We start from the raw sequence: 21,121 nt of genomic DNA, 5'->3' as shown, positions 1-21,121 counted from the left end.
GCTACTCAAATTCAGCATTCATGTAGAAACATTTTAATATATACAAGATGCAACTTCTATAAAAAGGTAAATTACAATTTCAGTTTATGAACAGAGAGTGTTTTCTGCTTCTTCTGTTTCTTCTTTAATTTGTTGGCATCTTTGATTTCCATTTTTACTTGGTCTTGTAGTTGAGAAAAGAAGGCCTGGGACGACTTCAAGGCCTTGTCTTTCCCTTCATCCTGTCCATGGACAAAATATTCGTTATAACCAAGAAACGTACGAACAGTACCATTATACTACTTACTAGTTAACTCACATATAATGGTATTTGACTTAAAAGAACAAAACTGATAATTGATTTTCAAAGGATATTTTTCACTGCATTCTTATGTCACTGCTGCTATCTGAAGAAATAAAGAGCATGTTCCCTTTCTAATTAGCAATTAGCATGGCCAGTAAGAATAGGCATCAAAAATAGCTCCTTGCATATCATGAGCTGCAACTACATCGCTGTATTTTGTGTTCTGCTCTCCTTTTAACAGGTAAGTACAAACGTTTTAGAAGGAATCAAGTTACTCTTCCTATTTTTTCTAATACCTCAACATTTCAGAGACTGTTAAAATGTAATCTATAAGGCATCACAGGTGGTACACAAGTTTACTGTTTTATAGCACACAAAACAAAATCAATCTGATGAGATTAGAAAGAGGGCTCCACAATAAGTAGTAGTTAAACAGGAGTATTCTGTTTTGAAATACCTTAAGTTACGAAAGCTTAGAAAGAACTAAATAAAACCCTCATCCTCCCATTATGCATGCAAGTAGTCCCATTTAATCAAGCAGGACGGTTCAAATGCAGGAGATAAGAGCATAAGGCTTAGTATTTGCAGGAACACCACCTTGTGAACTCTGAAATAAATAAAATAGTAGTACCTAATGCAAACAATTGTTTCTGCTTTGTGGATACACTTTGATATAAAGTAATTGTATCATACAGTTTTTCATATTTTTCCATATGTAAAGATTAAGTTGCTTAAAAACTCAAATATATTTCATACTCTGAGTAAGCTTCTAAAGGTTCCAACAACCATTTAGTATGATTTATTCATACTGGAAGCAGTAACATCTACATAAACATGCATTTTGAACAAGGAGATCACTGCAAAGTGCAACCAGAGCTCTATTTTTTCAGGCCTCTATACTGACATCATGCCATCACCATAATCAGCAAAATCAGGACTAGAAAGACATTCAACGCTACTTTGTGTAACACAGTTACAAGCATGGATTAGAAGAGTCCTTCCAAAATTGGAGTTCAAAAGAACATAGGGGAAAGTAAGAGGGAGAAAGGGGGAGAAAAATAAAAAAAATAAAAAAAAAAAAGAAAAAAAGGTGTATGCATCCGTCCTTTCCAGGTCTTCCTACCTCTTTTTTCCAGCAGCTGCATGTACCTTTTATATTTGCTCAGACATAAATAAGATACACCACTTGTGTGCAAGAATTTTTGAGGGGATGGAGAAAGATTAGGAGATGTACCAAGAGGGACGGGAGGGAAACAAACCCTACACTTTGTAATTGTTTGTGATAAAGTTCCCTTTCCTCTCTCTAGCTAAATACTATCTACCCTTCAGATTTCAATATTCTTTGGCTGGGAAGCTCCAAGTTATACGCTGCTACTTAAGAGTGCCTTACCTTGAGCAGAGATGCTTTGCCTTCTTTTGTAAGCTTTTTTAATTTTGCTGCAGCAGCTTTTTTGCTAAGTTTTGTGGCTTGTTCTGGTTTCATCTTTTCAAGAAGCTTTTGACGTTTCTCCTTTTCTCTTAACTTCATACGTTTACGAAGCTTTTTCTTTCTTCGTTCTCGCTTTTTGTCTGTGGGAGTCTTTTCTGCATCTGTTTTAATATCACCAGCTTTGTTCTTTTCCTGAAGAGGACAAGATTTCTAGATCCATAAGTGTGCAAAAGAAAAGGCTCACTTCACAGTACTCAAATCTGTCTTAGAGTTTCCATCCTTTAAAGTGTTGACCCAGCTCAGGGCTATGCCGCAGTAAGGCAAATGCCAAAAACTGGCAAAAGCTCGGAAGCAAGATTTGTACAATTGATCAAAGACATGCTACTTGCTCTTCCCTACTGTCATTTAGCTTTCCCCTCCCATACATATGTTGTGAAAATAATTACCATCACATAATAGTCAAGAACAAAATCAAAGCATAGTATTATGTCCTAGTGTAGCCAAATAAAATTAACTTTCCCCTCCTTCCAATTATCAAAAAACCCCACAAAAAAAACCAACCCAACCATCCACCCCCCTAAAAAAAAACCAACCCAACAACCAGCAATACTAAAATGGTAGGGAAGAAGGTCCGCAAGGTGAGGAACCCAGTGTAGGAGGGGTCAGAATTCGCCCATTGATCTGGCCGCCAGTACACCCTTCTATCAACAATATGGATCCTTACATGGTTTTTATTTATATTTACCTTGATCTCCTCTGGTGCTAAGAGAGCAGCATCACTAACGGCCACTGGTGCTACTTCTTCCATACTTATAGCTGGAAGGTTCGAAACTATTTTAACTTCTGGCACAGGCTAAAAATAAGGAAACATATTCATGACTGAGCACACCATCTCACAGCAGCTTACAGCTAACTGAACACGCCAAATATTTGGTTTTGTTCAGAGGCAGTTATAGTGCATTTAATATGAATTAAGAACAAGCTCAATAAAACTCAATGTTTACTTTACTTTCCATTTCCCAAATGTATTTTAAAGTATCCAGTTTCAAAGAGTGGGGAAAAAAACCAACCCACAACTTTATGAAACAAGTACTCACTGGTTTGGGTGTGAAGTGGAAGTTACAAAGCGCATCCAACTTCAGGAAGAGTGAATCCATCATTTCCTGAATTTCTTTGTGTTCGGGATTTTCTTCCTCTTCAGTCTTTTGCTACAGTAGTAAGACAATGTTACTGCACCACCATTCATAAAGCTATTTTACTTTAGTAAGACTGATAACAGCACAATATGCAGTTCAGAGCCAAGTACTTCAATACTTCAGATGGAAGTACTTGACACAACACTGAAAGCAGAATTAGCAGTGTGCAAATGAACTTGTAAGATTATGTGATGTGAACTTCAAACCAAAAGGAAAGACATCGCTTAGGTTACCTGGTGAAGTTTCATGTATTCTTGCTCATAGATCTCAGCGAGGCTCAGTTTACTCTTTTCATGATCCAAAGTGATACGCTTCTTGTATTCAAAAGCCTCTTCTTTTGGTTTTTCTTTTGGTACAACATCATCCCATGCCTGAGAAAGTCATAAATTAATGACCAAATGCAACTACAGTCAAATATCAGGTGCTATTTAGCATATTTAGAATATTTTCCATATTACTTATCCGACACATTAACTAGTTTATGCATGTGGCTTCCCAGGAATTCATTAAGTTTCACACTTTCATTTGAAAAAAAAGTAATAAAAGACTTACAACTCTAGCTTGTGTGCTTATTTTTAGTGGATTGGGGAAAAAATGTACAACAAATAACAAATGTGTAATTTTCTTAAGAATTTAAATATTATCCCTCATATGTAGCATTTTTTTTTTATTCAACAATAAGCCTCAACAAGTTGCAGGATACAAATTTTTTATCAGCAGTTTTTAAGAAAAGTAAGTAAACAATTGAGTTTTGGTTAGTATCCAGAATGCTCAGAGCGCTACAGTTATGGTCACAGACAAAATTTACAGACTGGCATTATATTCCAAATAAACTCCTTATAGTTCAACCTGCAAACACTCTTTTTTTTTTTTGAAGGACACCAAAACCTGGCACATAACAGGCATGTAAAAACAGAGTTCCTTAGAAATCTAAAGACACATTCATCAAGGCAAAAGAATAAAACAACCAGTTGCAGAAATTAATTAGGATAACTCTACACCTAACATTTTAAAAGCTTCAAACTCATCCTTGGAATGTGGCCTGTGAATGAAGTCTATGAACAAAATAGGGAGGAATAAGTTAAGATAGTATTAACCTCATCCAATATTCTCTGTTTAATGATATCTTCAAGCTGGAAAGTCGTTTCTTCTGTGATCACAGGTGCTGAGAGGAGAAAGAGAAGAATTTTAAGATAAATGTTTCTCCAGCAATAAATACTTTTTGTTCTATGAAGAATAAAAACCAGAAAAAGAAGGCCTTAACAAAAATGTTGTAATTAAAGACAAGGTGAGTAAATAATGTTTTCCTCTATCTTGAAAAGAGTAGTATTACATAAGGCTTGTAAATGACTAAATCTGCCACCAAATTAATGAACTTTCAATTAAGTTAAAAATGAACAAAAAATATTATAGTTTCCAACATGAAAATGCACAACCTCAAAAACGCAACAATAAGTTTAACTTAGTGTTTTGTTACCCTGCTCTTGAGTCACAGGTGTTTTTAGCAAGGTGAAAGGGAAGAAAACCCACTATGGTATGCAACACGCTTTCAGGAAAACCCTCTCTCCCTGCTTACCCATTCGAACAGCATGGTCAAAAAGTACTGTTTCCTCCAAAAGGCTGTTTTCAGGTCGTTTTTGTCCAGTCACTTCTCCTTTAAGCTGCCAAGGTTTCTCCTCTAACAACTGTTCTTCTAAACTTTTAATTTTTTTGCTCATCTGAAAAACACAATTTCCTAAGAAGTTCAAAACATAGAACTCACAATTAAAGTCAGCGCAAGAAATTAATAGTTATTTCAAGTAATTCTAACTCCTCCTCACTTAAAGATGAGCGAATATATGACTGCATATATATCTGATGTAGATAAGCCACTTTTTTTTCTTAATATGTAAATAGCCTCCTCACATTTGCCAAACTCTGACCACAAGCATTTAAAAAAAAAAACAAACAACAAAAAGGCCACTGTTTTGAAGTATTAGCAAAACAAACAAAAAAACAATTACCTTTTCCTGTCTCTTCTCAAAAGAAGACTTTATTTCACTGGGATCAATGCCCTTCTCTAATTGCATATCAGTAATATCTTCTGTTTCACTGTCATCTGGCAAACTGAAAGTAACTTTTTTAGAGGCTTCTTTACTTCTCGTATCCTCCATCATCAATTCATTCATATCCTCAACCCTGTAACATTAAAATGTAATAGAAAATAAAAGTTGAAAATCCTCTATAATTTTTTACATTAAGGTATTTCAGCCATTAAATGTTTGCATGTTACAACTAACCCACAGTTAAGAAATACAATAGGCTTTCATTGAAACCTAAAGGCAGGGGACACTAGGGAAACTTCTATATATTAAAAAAAAAAACTTCCAAACCCTGAAGTAAATAAACTACTTTTTAAATAAGGTGACTATGCAAACCATGAACATACAGATAACAGAGAATGGAAAATTATGACCAAAGTGAGCCTGGAATTCACACTTTATTTGCTACTCCACTTCAGTGTAAAATTACAAGGACATTTTAACTGCAAATAATGCATATACTTACTCAGACATGCTTTCCTCATTCTCCTCTTCAATAGCACTGTCTGCTTCCTCTTTCTGATCATCTTCAACATCATTAGCTACTAAATCGTCGTCATCAACTGGATCAAAGAAATCTTTGTATGTCAAGTCTCTAGAACTTTTAATTGGCTAAGAAGGGGAAAGGGGAAAAAACCACCACAAATAAAAAACAAACCAAAAACGCAAATCAAAACAGACTGACAGAAGTCTAAGGGCATCCTGCCTCTTAAAAGTCTTTAGCACCTGGGGAATAGCACTACTTGTGTAACAGTAATTCAGTTTACTGAAGCACTAACCTGTGTTACGGCACCCTAGTAAAACTAATCTCTTTTACAAGTATTTAAAATATTCTACCACTTGAATCAATTTCTGACCTCTAAATATACAGAAGTCAAAGAGCAGTAGATTTTGCTGATTTCTCATTGGAATACGTACATTCCAGGTTTGTTCATACCCTGGGCACAGTTCTTCCTTGATAGTGTGAATCTCTGGTACTATTAAATAACAAAAGGTTTATTTCTGAAACAAGTACTCAGCAACTTAAGTTAAATCAGAGTTACAAACCATGTCCCTGGAAAAAGAAGTTGCCAAAAGCCCTTTGCTCTGCATCAGTCACCTCAGTGATCTGTAATTGCTAGATGTCAATACTGAGTGACACATCTTTTTCATTTGCTGGGTCACCTATTCTGCAAGGTCGCTTATTTCTTATGACATACCATCTCTTGCTTTATTCATGCAAAAACTGAAGACCCATCTAAAGAGAGACTGGAATAGCAGAAGAGTATGTTCTCCTACAGTAGGACATTTTGTTATCAGATATTCATGTTAATTATTAAAGCTTCAGAAGTAATCATTCATCACCTAATCAAATTTAACTTGGTAGTTTCTACTCAGAGTTCAACAATTTATAGTCACTCTAACAGGTATCAGATCTTGACTTACAGGGAAAGAGAGACCAGAAAACTGATTTACTGATATTCTTACTTTGACTTTAGCTTCTTCAGACTCTTCTTCCTCATCATCTGAGATGATGTCTTCAAAATAATTAATATCTTCTTCCTCCTCCTCCCTGTTTTCTTTCTCCGCATGGTCTAAAAAAGCTTCCATCTCAGCCAGCTTGAAAAACTTGTCATCCACTATGGATTTTCTTCCCATTTTTTTCAATGTGGTTTCCTTGGCTGTTTTAGTTTGTTGCTCCAGTGCTTCAATATCAAAGTCAATATCAGAATCCTCATCACTGTATTTCTGCTTTATGCTTTCTCTGGGTTTACTTTGCTTTTCTTTAACTTTAGTTTTATCTTTTGTATAAACATTCTTCTGTTCAGTTTCTGCTTCCATTATGTTGTCTTCCAATTCCTTCTCGCTGTTGGTCTCTGCATCAGAGCCGTCCTCTTCGTGGTCTGAGAGAAGGCAAAGATCTTCATCCTCGACATCTCTTGCAATGGATTTCTTGAAGAAATTGAGAACTGCATTGTTCTGGAGCTCTAGTTGTTGCCAAATCTGTTCTTCATCAAAGTTTTCTATCACCAGCTCTTTTAGAGGACCCCCATGAACTATATTACTCCCCAGAGCTTTATTTAAATCATAGAGAGTCTTTGTTAACGCTCTGAAGTCAGCAGCCAGTCCATCTTGCACACTAAGAGCAGGAAAAAAAAATTAGGAGCTTTAAAAAGCACAACAGTTAATTATTTCTTTTCTATTTTGCAGAATTTACTTTACTTTGCATTTTTTAGCTTTCATTCATTTTACGCCTGCCATTAAGTTAATCACACGGTATAATCATATACCTGCTTAGGTATTTTGGTTCTACAGAATAGCACTTTTCAACAGTTACTGCTGTTGCTTAACTTTCTACACATTAAGCGTTCCTAGAAATAAAGACATTGTAATTATTAAGCCTTTCCGCTTCATTACACTTTGTGCGTGAAGTAGTAGCTGAACAGAATATTCCACCCTTCTACAGTTACATATTTAAACATAAATAGTTGCAAATTTATATATTGAGCATATTTAAGTACTCCAGACGTTTTGGGGAAGTAAATAGCACAGCACTAAACACCTCAAACATCCAAGATACAAGCCCTTGGTTTCAAAAAGGTAACTGCCTTCCTCCGCTGCCCTACTCCTCAGCTTTTACATTTGGGTAGTCTCCTCCAGTTTTTCCTCTAGAGCTACCAATGCTCCCACACAGCCGGTACAAACAGAACCCCGCGTTCCCCGCCGCCCGCCGTACCTCAGGAATCGCTCCGGCCGCGCCGCGGCGACGCCGGCCACTCTCAGGCCCGTCTCCAGCCCCTTCACCGCCGCCATCTTCCCGCCGCCCGCCGCGCGTGGAGCCACGCGGCACCGCCCCCCGGTGCTCGGGCTCAGCGGTCCGGGCGCCTCCCGCTGCCGCCACCACCCAGGTTCCGCGCACGAGGGTTCCACCCCGCGCCGCCTGCCGCCCAGCCCGGGGCTCTGCCGCCGGGCAGGGGATGGCAGCCACCATTGGCGGGGCTGGCTGCCGCTTCCTCCCCCGGGATGAGCGTGGTACTGCTCTAGAGCGGGGTGTTCATCAGCACGGAAAAAAAATGCTCTAAATATAGTAAAAGCTGCAGACATCTTACTCCGCAGTTTTGTCTCTCTGACCTAGATACAAGGGCTATTTTGGAACCGCGCAGTTCCAGCCGATTCTGCCAGCAAAATGCACGACGGTACCCAGCGCCTCCAGGCCCCCAGCTAACGGGGCAGGCACCTGCACGCCAACCCCGACGGCCACCGCGGCCCAGCGGTCAGCTGCTCTGTTACCTTACATCACATCGTTTCCTTAAATTTTATTACACAGTCAAATTAAACACTACACCCACAGACCACCCACAGAGGCGATCTGTCCCTAAAACCGCCCCGGCTGCACCCGCCCTGCCCACTGCCCTTCCTGGCCTGCGTCCAAACCGTGACCAGCCTCACAACTGCCATGGCCTCTGCTGTTCCTTTACTGCTTTCGTGTTTCTTTCCTACTAAAAAAATAAGTGGTTTCAGCGCACAGACAAGAAAGCCCCGCCATGCAGCTTCTGCGTGTCCTCCTTGGCGCTCTGGACCATCAAGCCCCATTGCATGGAGCAGGGCCTGCAGCAGAGGCACGGGTATGGCCTGTACCTCGCTTCTCCAACATCATCGACACAGCTGGCACCTTACAACCCAGGTGGGAAGCAGAAAGTGGCATATATTAGAATCATAGAATCATAGAATTGTCTAGGTTGGAAGGGACCTTTAAGATCATCAAGTCCAACCATCAACCTAACTCTGACAAAAACCACCACTACCCCACGTCCCTCAGCACCACGTCTGCCCGGCTTTTCAATCCTTCCAGGGATGGCGACTCCACCACTGCCCTGGGCAGCCTCTTCCAATGCTTGACAAGCCTTTCAGTGAAGAAATTTTTCCTAATATCCATCCTAAACCTTCCCTGGTGCAACTTGAGGCTGTTTCCTCTTGTCCTACCACTTGTTGCTTGCGAGATGAGACTGACCCCCACCACTACACCCTCCTTTCAGGTAGTTGTAGAGAGTGATAAGGTCTCCCCTCAGCCTCCTCTTCTCCAGGATCAACACCCCCAGCTCCCTCAGCTGCTGCTCATGAGACTTGTGCTCCAGACCCCTCACCAGCTCCGTTGCCCTTCTCTGGACCCGCTGCAGCACCTCAATGTCTTTTTTTTGTGGTGAGGGGCCCAAAACTGGACATAGTACTCAAGGTGGGGCCTCACCAGTGCCAAGTACAGGCGTACAATCACTGCCCTAGTCCTGCTGGCCACACTGTTCCTGATACAGGCCAGGATGCTGTTGGCCTTCTTGGCCACCTGGGCACACGCTGGCTCGTATTTGGCTGGGCAGCTCTCCAGCCACTCTTCCCCAATCCTGTAGCGTTCATGGGGTTGTTGTGACCCAAGTGCAGGACCTGGCACTTGGCCTTGTTGAACCTCGTGCCATTGGCCTCGGCCCATCGATCCAGCCTGTCCAGTCCCTCTTGGGACTTTTAAATACCCTTTTGCCCACCAACTTTGATCTGCACTTTATTTCAGGTATTATCAGATTTGAAATGGCACAGGCTGTTTATGTATTTGGAATGTATCACAGCGAGGTGCCACGTCCAATGCCCCTGACACAGCAGGGGCACAGCCACAGCAGAGAGCCCGCTCGCTGTCCCCACTCTCTTCTGCCCGACGCTTTACTGGAGGGCTCTCCCCACAGCCCTCCCTGGCTACAGCCGGCCTCCTGCACGCTCCCTTTCTCACACACGGCAGCGCCCGGCAGCAGCCAGCTGCACCGCCGCCTCCCGCAGCTCCCAGCTCCCGGCTGGCGGCGGCCGCAGCGCCCGCCCCTGCCCGGGGGAGCCACCTCCTCCCGGGACGGGCACCGGGCCGCAGCGCCCGCCCGCCCCAGCGAAGGCTCACCGGCCCCTCAGCGAGACACAGCCGCTGCCGGTGCCTCCCACCGGGACGCCCCCGCTGGCGCCGGCCCTGCTAACGCAGCCGCGGGCTATCACCGCGACGAAAGGCTCCCGGCTCGGGCGGCCGGGGGCGGCGGCCGCTGCCGCGGTGACGGCGGAGGGCGGCCGCTCCCCCGCCGCCAGGCCCCGCCTGCCTGCGGCCGGGCTGGGAGCGAGCGGCGGGGCGGCGAGATGGCGGCCTCCCTGGGGCGCGCGGCGGCCGGTAACGGGGGGCCAGGCGGGGGGGAGCGGGCGGGCGGCGTGGGACTCGGCCCGGGGTGGCGGCGGGCCCGGGTGCCCCCGGCGGAGGGCGGCCCCGCGGCCTGAAGGGGCGGCGGGCGCGGGGCGGGAGCGCGCCGCCCCTCCGGCCGCGGGGTGCGGGAGCGGGCTCGGGCTCGGGCTCTCCGTGAGCCGTACGGACCACGGCAACACAGAACCGCGGTTACAAATGAAAACAAGGGGTTCTGACCCAGGCGGCAGTATATTAACAACTGACGCTAACCGGCTGAGAATAAACTTTTGCAGCAAACTTAATACTTATGGCGCAAGGAGGAGCTTGTCTTTTTAAGGTACAACTTGGAGGTCAAATGCAAAATCATTTTCCTTTCATTATAATTATTTGGACTGTTCACTCTCTTAATAGTAAGTAAGGCAGGTTAAACTCCCCATACCTAAACCACGCTGTCTCATTCGGTGGCCATGGCCTGCAGAACAGTGAATGAGAGACTGGGTGCTGTCAGGGATCGATCGGTGGGATGGGGGGATGAAAACACCTCTGTGTAATTGCACTTTGATGGAAGAAACCAGAACTGCAGCAAAGTGTGACTTGGTTTCTAGGAACTCTGGAGGCCACGTGATTCCCACAAGCCACCCCCTGGCACAGAGCAGAGCAGCACCAGGGGTGACCTAAGCCCTGTCAGCTGTCAGAGTTTCCGAGATGTCAGTGCCACCTCGACACTCCATCTGGTCCAGAGAGCTAATGCACAGCCCCTGTGTGTCACACTCACAACGGCGACAGCAGCCACTTCATGCTTGAGAGCTGCCCTCAACCTGAGATGGGTGACAGTAGAGCAGTGCCCACACTTCTCACTGTGGCCCACACTTGTACAACCTCCCCATAGAAAACAGGGCTAAATTCAGCTGGATTTGGCTTGGTTTGATTCCTTAGCCGTGCAAGTCAATGAACACTGCCCCACAGAAGGAGCACCAAGTCCATGAATAAACATTTGAAAGATGAGGACCTGCTTTTATGGGGTACTTCAGACTTGTTACTTTAAGTTCATAATCTTCTCTTTTATAGAATGTAAGCTTCAGTTGGTACAACTGTACATCTTTAAACTCTCATGTGCATAACACTAGTAGATCTGTCAACCATTAACAGAATAAAACCCAAATAGATCAATTTAAAAATATTCTTCAAATGAAGCTGAAGGTGGTGACATACATTCCACAGTATCACTGGGGCTAGGAAGCCAGCAATCATACATGAGACCAGGGTCAGGTGAATCTTCTCCAAAGGACAAAATATCTAGAAAAATTCAGATTTTGTTGTCAGTGTTTGAAAAATCAGGTCTTAAAAAAACCAGTAGGGGCAAATGTCCTATACCAGGAGAGGCATCTGCATGTGTGAATGTGGTCAGCATATGCAAGTTTTTCAAGCAGGACAGATACTCGGATAGATGCTTTAGTCACAGTGTCCACTGTCTTCAAAAGAAGCAGAGAAAGTACATTTTTTTAACATTGGAGAAAGTTAAGAATTACGTGAATAACTGTGTAAGTCAGTAGAGAAATGCTTTTGGGATTGAAGAATTTAGGCACAGCAGTTAATAGGACTACTAGTTTTGTGATGTATGCATAAATATAACTGTTTCTTTCCTGAAACATGAAAGTGATGGGGTTTCAGTCTGAAGTGTGCTGAAAAGCTTTCTTTTTCACTGCAGGGTCATCTTTTGATTATTGGATTAGAAGAAGATTAGAATTTTAAGTAATCTATATAGTTACTAATCTATATAATGCAAGAAAAACACAAATGCTTTTTGTTTAATCTCAGTCAATTCATACCGGTAATTATGGGTTTAAAATTAAAGCGCCATATGCATATGAATAGAGTAGGATAAATTCACAAGACTTCATAGAATAAAGTAAAAAAAACCAAACCCAAACTTGCTGAAGAGTCCTCTGTCCCTACATACTCATAGGAAAAATTATATATAGACTTCTACCACCCAATCCATTAAGTGAGAGGAGGAAATGAAAAGATGCATGAATAATATTGTCGTATGAGTGGGCATTTAAGTATCTTTGACTTTACAAGAATTCTAGGAATTTACTTCACTTTTTCAGTCTATTATCTTTCCAGGAAACACCACAAAACCCAAATATTTCTTGTGCAGAACCCAACAGCAATAGTATTTTCTATTCTTTTTGCTATTGCTTCAGTAATAGCTGAGTAACAGTCTGTGTCTCTACTTGCTGTCAATTTACTTGAAAACAGACAAAATAGAAATTAAATTATAATAACCATGTAGTCATATGCCCCATGTCAAGTACAATGAGAATTATAGATGGGAGATGTCAAAACGAATGGGAAAAATCCTAGCCTTTTCCATCGGTAAGGACTGCTTGAAAAATCTACATTAGTAGCATTTCTACTGAACTGTGGTCTTGTAATGCTTAGAAGAAGGAATGAAACAATAAAAGGCTCTAGGAAACATAACAAATGATATAGTAAGTGGTCCTTATCTTTCGAAATAATTTGGGTGAATACTGACCCCCTCTAAGTGGAAAAGTATCTCTTGCTTCACCAAGAATTGAACCAGGTCTTACGAAAGGACCTCTGTAGGAAACAGAGCTATTTAGGTAGAAGACGTGGAAGGACAGAAGGCAGACAGAAAAGACTGTATGGTGGCTGTTTGGTTTGGTTTGGGTTTTTTTTAATTTTTTAATGCATTATTTACTCTGGTGATCTGGTCAAACTCTAGTTAATTATCCATACCTCTAATGCCAACTAGATAGTACATATTTCTTATTTTTGTACATTATAAAGCATTGCATAGTATTGCTTCCTCAGGCAATTGCTTTGTTCACCCCTGACACGGCTGCATTTAGATGGCAAGTCTATCTACAAAATAGTTTCAGCATTGACATTTGAAAAACAAGACTTTTTCTTCTGTGAGAAGTTGCTAGGGGATTTTTTTTTAATGTGTAGAAAGTTGAAAAGTACTTGGAAATATTGAGTTGCTCTACTATGCCAATATGATAGCCTAAAGGTAACTGGTGAAAAAGAATTGTCCAGAACTTCTGGCTGGGATGAAGGAGATGACAGGATGTACTGTGTGAAAGGCTGGCAAGAAATAGTGCAGGGCAGTTACTTGCAGAGCTAGACAAGTTTCTGGAAATCATGAGTGTAGGATGTAGATTTAGTATTATCAAATGATTCTGAATAGACTTACTTTTGTGACGCTAAGTCTTTGGAAGTATATATACATTGCACATTGTAATTCTAAGTCTCAAATACACACAAACTCTTCTTCTTCCATCCCAGCATAATGCTCAGAAAGGCTTAGTTTTAAGGACTGCATCAGTTGTCTTTGTGAAGAAAAATTAACGGATAGATGTAGAGTCTTGAATTCCTGGGAAATGGTAGTTCTCAGTTTCATACAGTGAAGCCAGCTGATTAATTACAGCTACTACTAACGCTGTGGAGTACAAAGAGTCTGAAAAAACGCAAGCCAGGCTATCCTCAGCGTATTGCAAAGCGTACAGAATCTCAGTGCATCCTTGCCACAATCTCTCAGCAAAATAGCACATTTGTGAATTTAAAACTAAGAATGCCTCAAAGACTTCCAAAATGCTAAGATGCCTCTAGCTTGGCCTTGAGGCATTGGGAACTCTGACATGGCCTAAAGCAAACTTGCATGAAATTAAAATGTGGCTTTTATGAATATATCCTTTCATCTAATTCTAATTCTGATGCTAGAAACAACTGGTATGATCACAATTTCTCCCCCGCCCCCAACCTCTACAGATTCTAGTACTCTGACAGATTCATTTTTAATGTAATTCATTTGGAAGTATCCTCATTTTATATCTTTTTTCAGTACTTTAAAAAAAAACCAAACACCACAAAACCCAAGCAACCCTGGAACTATTTGTGAGCAACATAGCAATTTGACACAGATAGTGCAAAGTTCAGTACTGCCTTGTGAGAACAGTCAGTGAAGAGTTCTGTAGATATCTAAGCCGTTTTTCCTGACAGAGAGTTTCTCCATGACTTCTCCATCTTTTGTCTACATGTTAGCCCTTATCATTGTGTCATATGGTCATCCAATATTTTTTTATAGTTACCTTTTTATTTATGAGGAGACAAATTATATTCCTTTTCTTTTGTAAGTCACTGAAGTCAGTGGCACTAGTTGCATTAAAAAAATCTGCTATGATTTTGACCTTTTAAAGATAACCTTCTAAATTGTTATTGGTCAGTTGGAGATGATGTTGTTCACAGTACTTATAACTGAAATATTTGCAAGCATCTTGAAACAGATCAGTGAAACTAAGTATAAGACCTGTATGGCATGTGAAAAGTAAGAAGGGCAAATGACTTCATCATTGGAGAAAGACAAAATAAGAAATCAAACTCAGAAGATTTTAGGATTCCTTAAGCCTCAGATGCAACGTGACATTTCTTTCCTTGATGGAGTTAGTTCTGACAGCTGAGAGCTTTTATCTTTTGGACAGTATCAGTTCTGTCCAAGGTTTTGTTTTGGTTTTCTTGTTTATTGTTATAATTTCTAGAGGTATGGACATACCCTCATTTCTTTCTCTATTTTGTAAGGAGCTCTGAAAAATTCCGAAGTCACTTTTAAGTATATTATACAGTTGACTGTTACAGTTGGCCAGGTGTTCCTCTTTCTAACAGGCATATGTAAGCACTTACACAAAATTAGTGTTTGGATTTTTTTTTTTTATATATACCTCTGAATAATTACATAGTCTCTGAAAAAAATTTTCATTGAGCTCTTACAACTACAGAATTAATTCTTTCCTTGGTCTCAGTCTACCTTCAGCTTTGCACGCTGGTGTGCTTATGACATAGGAGTTATAAAGGCCTCATTAAAAGGGGAAAGAGCAGATATTGATCCTTTCTCAAAAGCATTATATCAGTGCTATTCACTTTTTTCAGGGCTTCTTACCAGATTGCAGACTTCAGCTCCCACTATACGAACTCTATCATCATCAAATTCCTTCTCTCAAAACATTCCAAGCTGTTTGTGGAAACTGGGCCGACTTAATCATGTAGCAATTGCAGTACCTGATTTGGAGAAAGCTCAGTCCTTATATAAAGATGTATTAGGAGCACAGGTGAGCGAGACTGTTGCTCTTCCTGAACATGGTGTCTACACTGTTTTTGTGGAGCTGGGAAATACCAAGCTGGAACTGCTACATCCTTTAGGAGAGAAAAGTCCCATTGCAAGCTTTCTGCAAAAAAACAAGACCGGAGGAATGCATCATATCTGCATTGAGGTACTTTAACACAATATATCATATAAAATTGAGATATTAAAGTGTGCATAACGTTTTCAGAGGTTTGACCTGTGTCGAGAACAAATAAGGCTGACGTATTTGTGAGAATATATATTGCATGAGAAGTCATAAAATTGCCTTTTTTCTTTGATTTTGATTTAAAATTGCATTTCCATTTGATTTTGGAAATCACAGTTCAACTTCATGAGCTATGCAATGATTTTTATCTCTTTTATGCTATAAAGATTAAATTGGGCAGTGGAGGGTTAAGTATCCAGTGTGGAAGGTGGACAAGCCCAGGGGCTTGTGAAGTGTGTTTGACAGGTGTCAACTTCCTGACATAGAAAGGACATACACTGGAAAAAGATGAAGTTGTAAGTTTAAGCTAAGGCATAGTTTAGATTTTCAGAAGTTTCTTCCTGTTTGATATTTAGTTGATAATTGTATACAAAAGTCAAAAAAGATTGTCAGTTGTACTCACCAAACAGCAGTAATGTCTTCAGAGTTTATTCTGTCCTGTTCTTCCTTGTCCATCAAAGAGAGGTTGGTCTGGAAGTACACAAGATGTAAACGTGCGGGGTAAAGTACTTCCCTTATTTAGTATACTCATGTTTTAGTGTAGATGTTTGATGCAATATTTCATGTTGCAGCCTGTGGTCTATGTTTTTAATATTTTTACAGATCTGAGTCTCGCGAACTCTATTATTTCATGCAAAGTGTAATAATAAAAAATAATGGTATTACTGATGTGAGTAAAAATTGTTTTCAGAATACAACATAAAGACCTGTGCTTGCAGTTGCATGGTTTCTTTAAGAATTGCGAACTTTTGCATACACACAGACATTGCAATTTTTCTTACATTAAGTTTGCCTATTTGCAGATGTTCACGAATAAGAAAATTGATTCTTTTAAATTGGCCCTAAATTGTATTCCTAGGCAGTTCTGCTATAGAAATGTGAAAGACCTCAGCTCAATTTAAGAAACAGGGGGCACAGAAGAAAGAACTGATTTGCAGTAGGACTGAAAAAACCCTCCAACCCTCTGTAAAAACAGTGGTTCTTATTTATAGGTACAAGAGAAAGAAGTTGTAGGCATTTCTCAGCATAAAGAGCTCAAAGCTCCCAAGGGTTTCAAGTATATGTCCTCCCTTTTAAAACATTTCAAGAAACATTTGTTACCAGCTGAAATTGTTCCATGTAGATCTCCATTTTGTACGAGAGATGATCTTGTTGCAGATAAACCAAAAATGTTTGCCAAGGGAAGTCATACTGTTAATTATGAAAATTGAGAAGAATGGGACATGCTAATTATACCACGTTGGACAACATAGAAGTGTTGTGTTAAAAAAGAAAATTTTTAACTGTGTACAGTAGGTCAAGCAAGCCAGGAATCATCATCTAGCAGTTAATTTCCATTAATCAGGTGAGCTAGTGCTACTCGCAGCCAGATTTTCCTCAATGAAGTCTTGTAACTCACTAATAGGTTCTCCAAGCAAAAAAAAAAAAAAGATTGTCCTAAGTCTTTCATGTTTGTCTCCACAAATGGAAGATTATAGACTAATTTACATGGAGAAAAAAAGCAATCCATTGTTGACCTGCTGTTTAAGTGGGACTGAAGACAGATTTGGTCACTACCATAGTCAATAAAAAAGATACTAATGTCCCTCCTCCAATTTTCCAATCTCCTCAGAATGGAAAATCTTACAATTTCAAAGATAGGTCATCTTCTGAAGTTGCGCAAAAATAGTTTTGAGAAAAACTGTAAAAGAACTTCACTGTCAAATGATTGTTCACTTGAAATTTTAAAAATATTTTGTAGAAGTATCTTTCTGTGAACAATTTTATTGCAAAAAGCATAATTGCAAAAATTCTTTCTGTACTGAAAAGCCCAACAAGTTTCTCAAAATGCTTTTAATTTCTTCCTTATCTCTTATTATTCAAAGGAAAATTTTAGACAGATGTTTTGATAGGGAATTTGTTTCAGACAAAATAAGCATTTTAAGAACAAATTAAATTATTCCTGACCAGCTATAACTGAATTTAATACATGCAATGAAAAGCATGCTGGACACTTGGTCAAATAAGAGAGAAATCTGAGCCTGATACTCGCCTACCACGGATGCACCCACAGGCTTTCCACTGTTCACTCTCATTGCTTCCTTGGGGACGCAGTAATTCATTCCAGCTGAGCCCAGACACGGTTCCTCTTCTGGCCATCTCTGCAGGACAGGAGCAGCAGCTGCAGTAGCTTTTCTGCTTGGGGAAACAACCTGGAGGGGGCTATGGCACACATTACGTGTGCTGTTTTATTTAAGATAAAACTTGACAGACATTTCTTTTTTTTTTTTTAGCAGACTGGTAGTCGTGTAGGAAGAACTGCAGTGAGTTCAGAATTTTCATGAACAAAACTGCTGTGAATGAGTAGGAATTAACTGATGTCTGTTCCTCTGAATTAAAGCTAGGTATTTCCTTCTTCCCTACAATGGCATCATGCAAGTTTATTTACCAAATTATGTCCAGACACCTCAGTCTTGAAAAACAGCAATGCTATTATTTTAATTCTAGGTCTTTATTGATTATTGACTATTAGATTTGATAAACTGAGTGCTAATCTTATAATTTCAAAGAATTAATGCATTTAAGGTTTGGGAAAATTCAAATTTCATCTGATGACATGACATCAGAATTAAGATCACATTATACAGTGTAGACATGTTTTTGTTAATCATGTATTTTTGCAGGAAACTGTACTGAAATATTACGTTAAAGGATATTATTGTAATTAAGTTCAATAGGAAAACCAGGTCATATTCTGGGTATATTTCTGATAATTCAAGGTTTTTCTTAGGAAACTTTGTGAAGCTTAACCTACTCAGGAGGAGGATATGTAAATCTAAAAGGGACTTTCCTTTTACCTTTTGCCCATTGCCCTCCCTCTTCATCAGCATCTAATGACTCAGTGTTCTGTCATCAATTAGACAGGGAGGCATTCTTCTTTAGTTATTGATAGTTTGAAAGCAATGTGATCTTCTTAGTAATAGTAATGCAGAGTTTAGATTATTTATGGAGTACTTATAAAGTAACAACATAAAAAAAATCAATGGGCTTTGTGTGGGAGTGATTTTTGTTTAGCAATTTCTTAAATACAGCACTATCTATTAAAACAACGTTTTATAAAATCTTCAAATAACAAATGCAAACTTCTGTAAGATTTTTATTTCTAAGACTACATGTTTTAAAACTGTTTTATAATTTATTTCCAGAATTCTATTAGAATTTAGAAATAACATTTTAGTAAGGAATTATATTATTGCTCCTAAATGTAGAATCTGCATAATACCGTGTAATATGTTAATATGTGTGAACTGTATTTTTCTTTTATAAGGTTGATGACATAAAAGCTGCTATGACAGAACTGAAGAAAAAAAAGATGAGAATATTGAGTGAAGAGCCAAAAATAGGTGCACATGGCAAACCTGTGATTTTTCTTCACCCTAAAGATTGCCACGGAGTCCTTGTGGAACTTGAGCAAGCTTGAGCTGTAATATTCATAAATAAAACAATAGATTAGTTGTGAAGTTACTGAGCTGGTGCTGGGAATATTGATGTGGTATTCAGCCTTTACAAGTTCACTGTAGTTCCTGTGTATTAAGTACAGCTTTTGAGTACTGAAATAATGCTACAGTTTTAGGGTAATTTTGTTTTTATTGTTGTTGTTGATCTGATTTTCAGAATTAGTATGTTGACATTTCTTGAATTCTTTGTGATTCTAAAGACAAATACATCAGCCAAGTTACAAACAGTAATTTATGTTCTGTTGCCTTATGTTTGCAGCATGGTTTTACCTCTGTAACCACAGAAACTGTACAGTTTCTAGGTCATCCCACATTATTTTGTTCTATATTTCAGAGCAGAGACCCACTTCTCAGTGACAACAATATAGCTTAGATATTCCCTTTAGAAATAAAGTAAAAAGGAACATTGTATTTTTCTGTTTTCACCATTCACCATCTGTGCTTCATGCTGATTGATTGGTTCATGCAATAAAAAAATCCTTATGTTATTGTATGAGTGTCTGCAACCAGTAAATAAGTTTTCCTTGGCATAACAATTACTGCCAAGGAAGTTACCATGCATAAATCATCATTTAGTTGTTTTAGGAACTCTATGGATATGCAGGCAACGAGAGAAGAATAGCTGAAATGTATTTCAGACTGTAACATACTTGTCACATTTTAGTTTTTTCAGGTATTGAATTTTTTTTTTCCAAGCTTTATCCATAGGGAGGTATCTCGGAGAGACCTGAACAAATAGCGATTCATCTTTTCGTTCACTTTATAAATATTGTTTTCCTATGCAAAAGCACTTAAAAAATCAGTGGAAACACAAGCTGCATAAGTCTTGGTTATGTACACTGTCTTTAACATCAGAGAGCATGCCCGCATACTGATGTTTCTGATAGACTGCAGTCACAGTTTGTTGACTTATTCATGGACAGACTTGGCTTTAATGGTGTACGTTAAGCAAGCAGTGTTTGTCCTGCTACTTTCTTTTATAGGTTTGTTTTGACACATCGGCTATAGAAATTGAAGACTTGCTGTTTCTCTCTCTAGTCTTCTTAATCCATAAAAGTAATTTTTTTTCCTAGCTAAACCACAGTCTGAAGTTATATTTTCCTACATCTCTGCATATTCAGTTAATAGGTTCAACTTGATATAAAGTAAGTTCATTTTAGTCTAGGAGAATTTTTACTTAATGGAAATGGAATTATTTGTATTCTGTGTCATGTTTGCCACAACAAAATGCAAGTATAATGTTGACCTGAGATTTAAAGACTTTGGTCTTTAAAGACATTGTTGCTTCCTCATGAATTTTACTTCTAAAAAAAACTCTGCAACACCGTGCAATTTTTTAAAACGAGATAGTTTTGTACTCAAAATAAGTACTCCTTCTGTCATATTTTAAGAAAAATAAGTCTTCTGCAGGGTTCTTGCATTTCATCAAATCACTGTTTAGATGGTAGTTTGTGATCTAAATTGTTTGAATTTAGAAATCCTAAGGCTCCTGATGGAGAAGCAGGATGATTTGATATATTCCTGAAATATGATTCTGCTATTCTAGGAGACATTCTATTAGCAAAGCTGCTTTTGTCTTTCTAGTCTTTCAAAGACGGGGAGGCATCTTTTCTACAGAACTAGCCTAGGAATGCCAAGACTAGAAGCCTTGCTGGTTACATGTCAAGATAATTGAACAGACATCTTTGAACCTAATACCCTTAGTTTGGTGCAACAGAAAACAGAGCAGGCCTCCTTAGGTTCATACTCCCATTTCTTTGTCCTTGTCTGAAGGAGATGGTATTTTGTGTATGACATCTAGCAATACACTCAGAGCAGTAGCTTGATATAGTACTAGGTAATGGAGATTTTGAGTAAACAATACTTACTCCACTTGCCTCATTGTACTTCCCATCTTATTAGCAGAAAGAAGCTTGTAATGCTTTTAGCTAGTAACCAGCAATTTTCCTGACTGACTGCAGTGGAGCTGCCTAGCACTAAGTCAGCTGATGTATTTTGTTCATCATAGCTAAGTCATGCTGTTATCTCATTCACAGTTTATACATTTCATCTGACTCCTTCTAAGGTGGAAGTCAAGATATTAGCAA

The 21,121-nt window shown here is 39.5% G+C and overlaps 2 protein-coding genes across 3 annotated transcripts; one reads left to right on the top strand and one right to left on the bottom strand.

Moving 5' to 3' along the window:
• Positions 1–10: 10 nt before the first annotated feature.
• MPHOSPH10 (M-phase phosphoprotein 10) lies at positions 11–9,810 on the bottom strand. The gene is made up of 11 exons (XM_054214835.1): positions 7,706–9,810; positions 6,457–7,108; positions 5,456–5,601; positions 4,912–5,086; positions 4,485–4,626; positions 4,006–4,073; positions 3,142–3,279; positions 2,810–2,920; positions 2,458–2,565; positions 1,674–1,904; positions 11–221 (listed from the first exon to the last, which is right to left on the bottom strand). Exons 1-11 carry the CDS (start codon positions 8,071–8,073, stop codon positions 72–74), a joined length of 2,289 nt encoding a protein of 762 aa, XP_054070810.1. The 5' UTR covers positions 8,074–9,810; the 3' UTR covers positions 11–71.
• A 149-nt stretch (positions 9,811–9,959) lies between these two features.
• On the top strand, positions 9,960–19,527 carry MCEE (methylmalonyl-CoA epimerase). 2 transcript variants are annotated; one of them, XM_054214836.1, is made up of 4 exons: positions 10,302–10,505; positions 10,774–11,190; positions 15,119–15,459; positions 18,845–19,527. In XM_054214836.1, exons 2-4 carry the CDS (start codon positions 11,151–11,153, stop codon positions 18,995–18,997), a joined length of 534 nt encoding a protein of 177 aa, XP_054070811.1. In that variant the 5' UTR covers positions 10,302–10,505; positions 10,774–11,150; the 3' UTR covers positions 18,998–19,527. The 2 variants fall into 2 exon arrangements, with proteins under 2 accessions (XP_054070812.1, XP_054070811.1); XM_054214837.1 differs by lacking the exons at positions 10,302–10,505; positions 10,774–11,190 and adding an exon at positions 9,960–10,159.
• Positions 19,528–21,121: the final 1,594 nt, after the last annotated feature.

This window comes from Rissa tridactyla, chromosome 9 (assembly GCF_028500815.1).
Source record: "Rissa tridactyla isolate bRisTri1 chromosome 9, bRisTri1.patW.cur.20221130, whole genome shotgun sequence".
In the NCBI taxonomy this organism is placed as follows: Eukaryota; Metazoa; Chordata; class Aves; order Charadriiformes; family Laridae; genus Rissa; species Rissa tridactyla.
Note: the sequence above shows the minus strand (reverse complement) of the source record. Positions and strands in the feature narration are given on the sequence as shown.

Coding starts and splice junctions, on each gene's coding strand:
- MPHOSPH10 (XM_054214835.1), bottom strand. CDS start 8,073: ATGTCTGCAGCTTTTACTATATTTAGAGCATTTTTTTTCCGTGCTGAT. Junction 2,921..3,141: donor AATACATGAAACTTCACCAG/GTAACCTAAGCG, acceptor TTACTACTGTAG/CAAAAGACTGAAGAGGAAGA. Junction 1,905..2,457: donor TAGCACCAGAGGAGATCAAG/GTAAATATAAAT, acceptor TGTCCTCTTCAG/GAAAAGAACAAAGCTGGTGA.
- MCEE (XM_054214836.1), top strand. CDS start 11,151: ATGAATAAACATTTGAAAGATGAGGACCTGCTTTTATGGG. Junction 11,191..15,118: donor TGAGGACCTGCTTTTATGGG/GTACTTCAGACT, acceptor CACTTTTTTCAG/GGCTTCTTACCAGATTGCAG. Junction 15,460..18,844: donor TGCATCATATCTGCATTGAG/GTACTTTAACAC, acceptor TTCTTTTATAAG/GTTGATGACATAAAAGCTGC.